The following is a 5,708-nucleotide window of genomic DNA, read 5'->3' on the forward strand; positions in this document are numbered from 1 at the left end:
GGGTGCCCCCCCGTGAGGCGCCGAGGCAGCGGGAGTCGTGAGCGATAATCGCGCGTTGTGTCAGCCTGTACGTCGGCTGGGAGGCTTATCTTAAACAGGTCTGTGGCCTGGAGAGCCTCTGGCCGCAAACGGAGCCCGCGTTGGGTGACTTTCCAGCGGGCGTCGCCTCTTGGCTCGCTTCTGTTCGCTAGAGACGAAGTTGGGGGGAAAAAAATAACCGATCCTTGTGTTTCACAGTGAAGAAAACGTTTGGAAACTTTGTGACTACATCAGGAGTCAGGATCAATACCCTTTAGAAGAATTTTATGCTGTTTTCATATCCAATGATAGGAGGATGGTGAGTTGATGAGATGTGATCTGAATGCAGCTATGGAGAGATTCAGGCCTTTAGGCCGCAGCCTGACATAGGTGAGACATGGGCCCAGGCATTTTAACCACAGCCCAACATAGGTGAGACATGGGCCCAGGCCGTTAGACCACGGCCCAACCTGTAAGTGAGACATGGGCCAAAACCTTCTTGTAGCTCATTTTGCCTCAGAGGCGTGCAAACCATACCATGTAAGATCTTTTAGTTATCTGATGTGTTCAGGACCGTGGGAAGAGGCACGATGTCCGTGTGAGCTGTGGGGGAATTCTTCTCTGTAATCTGTCAGTTTAGGAGAATGATTATATTACGTGGTCCAGAATAGTATCTCCAACTTCATGCTCCTAAAAGATAGACACTAGAGAAAATTTTCTGACTGCAGCACAGATATAAGCTGATGAAGGTTAGCAAAGAACTAACAAATTAACCCAAAATTAATCTGTATTAATCTGAAAGGCTTTATTAACTTAAGATTTATTCACTTATAACTTTCAGATTCCACTCTGGAAGCAGAGATCGGGACATGCAGATGAGCCTGTTGTCTGGGTAAGGCATTCTATTCTCTCTCTCTCAGTAATTTCGAGTGCGTGCTTCTGTAGTTGATATCTGCAGGATCAGACATGGGCAGTGTCAGCCGTCTTTACTGTAACAAACTGTTTCCGTCTGAACATCAGGAAACACTTTTTGACTGTGAGGGTGATGGAGCACTGGAGCAGGTTGCCCAGAGAGATTGTGGAATCGCCATCCTTGGAGATACTTGGAAGCCATCTGGACATGGTCCCGGTCAGCTGGCGCTAGATGGTCCTGCTTGAGCAGGGGAGTTGGACCAAATGACCTCCAGAGGTCCCTTGCAATCTTAACTGTTCTATAGTTCTGTATTAATATATATTACTCTTTTACAACACATTTATAAAGAGCCTAAATCTGGTGCTCCTTTTTACCATTCATAGCAAATTAACAGCGAGACAGCCAGTAAAATCTAGAGGTGACAAACCTTAACATTGGTAAGAGTACATAACAGATTTGTGATACTGTGGATATTGTTGAGGCTACCAGCTTTGTAGAATTTTAAGTAGATGTCTGTACTTGTAAGAAGTAGATGTGTGAAAATATCCATGTAGGCCTGACAGGATAGAAAAATGAGCATTATATGTATTCAGGTGTCAGCAATTAAACTGACCCATAAATGGTGGCTTTGGAATGTCATTCGATCAATGAATGTAATTCACTAATTGCCACTACAGAATTCCTTTCAAATATGTATCATTACAGAGTTCTTTCAGTTATCTGGCATGGAAAAAACTCTATTTCTTGTGGCAATTTCTCTTTCTGAAATTCTGCAAAATTATTTGCAAACTTCTGAAGTTCTGTGATTTCTGAATCACTCATTCTCTCCTAAAATATTGGTATATTTATAGAACAGAAAAGGTTTATTTTAAAAAGAGATCCAAGTGTTATAAAGATGATCTAAGAAGGAATAGGAGAGTCGGGAAAGGCCACCGCAGGATGTGGACTTCTGATAAAAACTCATGCATCAAAAGGTGGTTTAACTTTGATGTTTCAGTGGATCTATGATATCTAGATATCTTTTATCTATAAAAAAATATATATATAGATACACATATCTATGCATATGTAAAGCTTGTAGTTAATTTTTCTTGTACTCTGTAACGGATTCTTCTCAATATTGTTGCATAGAGTTTTATGTGTATATTGGTCTGGCAAAATAGCTTGCCTAAGATCTTTTTCATTCCAATCCCTTTGTGGTTAGGATTGTTTAATATTGAAAGTGTCAAAAGACAGTGCTTCAAACTCTTTTTGTGAGTGGATTTAATGTAAGCTTTAGTAAGCTGTTAACAGGTACCTTCAATTTAATTTTGGAAAACAGCAGTGTATGTACCTGACACCTAACAAAGTAACTCCAATTTCCCCAAACTTCCACCACAACTATGTTTCTTACAAGTTAAGGAGTAAAACTGCACCTCAGAACCCAAGTGTCAAGACAAAATAGTTACCTTGAAAAAGTGTGATATAGTACCCGTAGGCGTTTTTTCCCAGCTTCAAGAGCTACTACAGGAATTCGTCTTACCCCTGCGTTCCTCTTGATCTGAGCCGTTTGCTGCTTTTTCAGTTGCATGCTGTTTTTTCAGCTGCTTCTGGCAGCTAAACACTCGGCACTCAAATTCACAGACCGTGTTACTGCAACAGGTACAACATCTCTTATTAGAAGAGATCGCTAGATAATTTTAATGTTAAGCTGTCATCATATATTGTTGTGAGCTTTTATTTAGGACTGGGTCTAAGACAAAAATGTTTATCCCACTCAACTTTTGCGTTTTGGTGTGGGACATGAAAGAGATTTGCTGTTTTCTTAGGAGCAGTGTACACTTTAGTTTAGCTGTCCGGGCTTAAATCAAAGGAGGCTGCAAAGAAATGGGGAGAATACTAAGGTTTCTTGAAAGGCACGATGGGTGAGACAGGTGTTAGGAAATCTCTCTCCTGGTGCCAGAAATATTACAGGCTTAATACTTCAAGTGCAGAAAGCAGGATTTAAAGAAAGGATCTGTAGCTTCTGCTTTTAGGAAGCGTCTTTTTTTCATTCCCTTTGCCAGTTTCTCATTAACAGCTGTTTAACTAACGGCAATTACCTTTCTTCCCAGGACTACCATGTTATTCTACTTCATGTTCCCAGTGGGGAGCAGAACTTCGTTTATGATCTTGACACAGTGTTGCCGTTTCCCTGTCCTTTTGAGGTATACAGTGTGGAGGCGTTTAGGTTGGATGACAGCCTTCGTCCAGAATTTCACAGGTGATGACATAAAATATAAAGACTTTGAATGTTATTTCATGAAATGAAAGTTGAAGTTCTCTTTGTGGATGCATAGCGACAGAGGTTTTTTGCTATACTCCAGTAAAATAAATGCACTGTGTTATTTTTCTAAAGCTGTTTACCTCAGTCATCAAAAGCCCTTTTCTTTCCTACTGTAGTTTTTTTAACTAGTTAACTGCTTGGCACAATATTGCTGATTTATGTATTTAATGAAATTAATGCTCCTTGATGGGAGGAAAGGGCTCTTGTTCTGAGTGACTAATGCAGTATTGTAAGCATGCATCTTTTGATACAATTTTGCATTATTATTTAGGAAAATCAGAATGATTCGAGCAGATTTGTACTTGAAGACATTTGCGTCAGACAGATCTCATATGAAAGATGCAAATGGAAAATGGCAGAAACCTCCTCCGTCATACCCTTGCATTGAAACTGCAGGTAAGCTGCCAGAGCTCCTTTTTCCTGCTTACAGTGTTGAATGACATAGTCCAAGATGCACACAAGAAATAAATATGCTTCCATAACGTGTGTCCGGAAGCACATCCAGCTAGCCTATTATTTCACATGGAAAAGAAATAGGGCTATGAAGCATTTGGCACTTCCTTTTCTGAACATGTAGAGTCTAGCATGCCTCCTGGCATTTACCATTATCAAACATTAATTACTGATCTTCATAAACTGAGCAGAGAATGAGAGGTAAGCAATACTGTTCTCTTGTTACAGCAGGGAACTGAAGCAAAGAGGCCAAATAACTTGCTTAGGGGTCACAAAGCAAAATTTTAACACACTGATTATACCACACTTTAGCTGGCAGGTCCCATCCTCCCAGAGCTGGTTATTTTGACAGGAGGAAGTTTTCAGGCTCTGCTCAGCATGCTAGGTTTGCCTGCACGAGATGTTTGAGGTTTCTCTACCGGGTGAATGGACCTGAGGACACTTTAATGCAAACTGGCAAGTCAGCAAATTTTTCCCCAAGCCTTAAGCCTCTTTTAAGTGATAGTCCAGATAATAGCCTCTGGGCCAAGCAGAGAGAGAAGTAAAGACTTGCCATCTCTTCTATTCTATAGAGCTGCTTAAACCATTCTTATAACACAGCATTTCAGCTCTTCTAATCATGTGTTTGGCAAGATGGCTAACATTCGCCATGTGTTTGTTTCTTCTCTCATTTTCTTCCCAGATGGAGAAAAGTGTGATGAAGTTTTGCTTTGAAAGAGTTTTCACGTTATTGCGCTGCATGTTTGGTTTTGTTGCTTTTTTAATAATGCAGTACTGCTGTGTATTTATGTTAGAGAAGGCAGGGTCAAAGAAACATGTTTTGTGTTTAAGTCCAAGTTTATCATGGTTTTAAGTTGCTGGGAAGTTAGTTCTCAATCTTTGCTTTGGCTTCTAAGGAAGCTTGGTGTTTCACACTGCAGTAGAAATGAATTATAAATGTGGGCAGGCGCACAGATGTAGTCTTCATTGTGAAGCTTTAGGTGTTTTCTAGACAATCCAGGTTGTGAAGCACCTTAAATTCTATGTCTTGGTCCTTATCTCCAGTAAAGTTTTATACAGAGGTAGGGTAGCGAGTGGAGAATGCCTGGACCACAGTGGATGGTTCACTGTTAGCTGATGCCTTCTAGGTGCTGAGGACTTCTTGCCTGTGGAAACCTTATTCGTGTGATAGTTGAGAGCTAATGAAAGTGTGAGGAATATAGATCAGGCCAGACCAGGAAGGTGAAAACTTCTACTCAGGTCAAAATAGTAGAAAACATTACTTGCAGATAGTGAATTGCAGAATGACTCAAACAGTTGCAGATGTGTACATGTACCTCCAGCTGTAGTGAATGACTCCATAGCTGTAAACCCTGTAACTCTCCCCTTATCTGTCTTGCTTGACTGAGCTTTACCTCATTGATGTGCAGCAACCACATGGTCTCAACCAACCTCCAGATTGTCTCTGTGATTTTAATAGATAGTGAAAGATACATAGATCTTCAATTTCTCCCATGCTTTATTTCCTTGCTCTGTACCTTGCCACACTGAAAGGAACGTCCATAGGTCATCCAGTCCAACCCCTGCTCAAAACAGGGGTTCTTTAGGGCTATGTCCAGTCTCGCCTTGAACACCTCCAGGGATGGAGATTCCACCATCTCTCTGGGCAATCTGTTCCAATATTTGACCACTGTCATAGTAAAAAAAAAATTCCTCGTATCTAATCAGAATTTCCCATGTTCCAACTTCCGCTCTTTGCTTCTTGTCCTGTTGCCATGTTCCTCCAAGAACGCTCTGGCTCCATCTTCTCTGTGTCCTCTGATCAGGTAGATGTAGACAGCAGAAAGGTCTCCCCTTCATCTTCTCTGTTTAAGACTGAACAGGCCCAGTTCTCTCAGCCTCTCCTTGAATATCATGTTCTCCCGCCCCAAACAACTTGATGTTCCTCTTCTGGGCTTGCTCCAGTATGTCAATGTTTTGGGTTTTGTCGTGGTTTAACCTCAGCCGGTAACTGAGCACCACACAGCTGCTCGCTCACTC

At 41.3% G+C, this 5,708-nt stretch overlaps 1 protein-coding gene across 1 annotated transcript in view; it reads left to right on the forward strand.

Moving 5' to 3' along the window:
* WDYHV1 (WDYHV motif containing 1) overlaps positions 1–5,708 on the forward strand; it is a 15,486-nt gene that overhangs the window by 1,922 nt on the left and 7,856 nt on the right. The window contains exons 2-5 of the mRNA XM_009277261.2: positions 238–337; positions 860–910; positions 3,025–3,173; positions 3,508–3,632. Of these exons, the coding sequence (XP_009275536.1) occupies positions 238–337; positions 860–910; positions 3,025–3,173; positions 3,508–3,632 (425 nt within the window). The remainder of the gene's footprint in view (positions 1–237; positions 338–859; positions 911–3,024; positions 3,174–3,507; positions 3,633–5,708) is intronic.

The sequence above is a fragment of the Aptenodytes forsteri genome, unplaced genomic scaffold (genome assembly GCF_000699145.1).
Source record: "Aptenodytes forsteri isolate BGI_AS27 unplaced genomic scaffold, ASM69914v1 Scaffold49, whole genome shotgun sequence".
Taxonomy (NCBI): Eukaryota; Metazoa; Chordata; class Aves; order Sphenisciformes; family Spheniscidae; genus Aptenodytes; species Aptenodytes forsteri.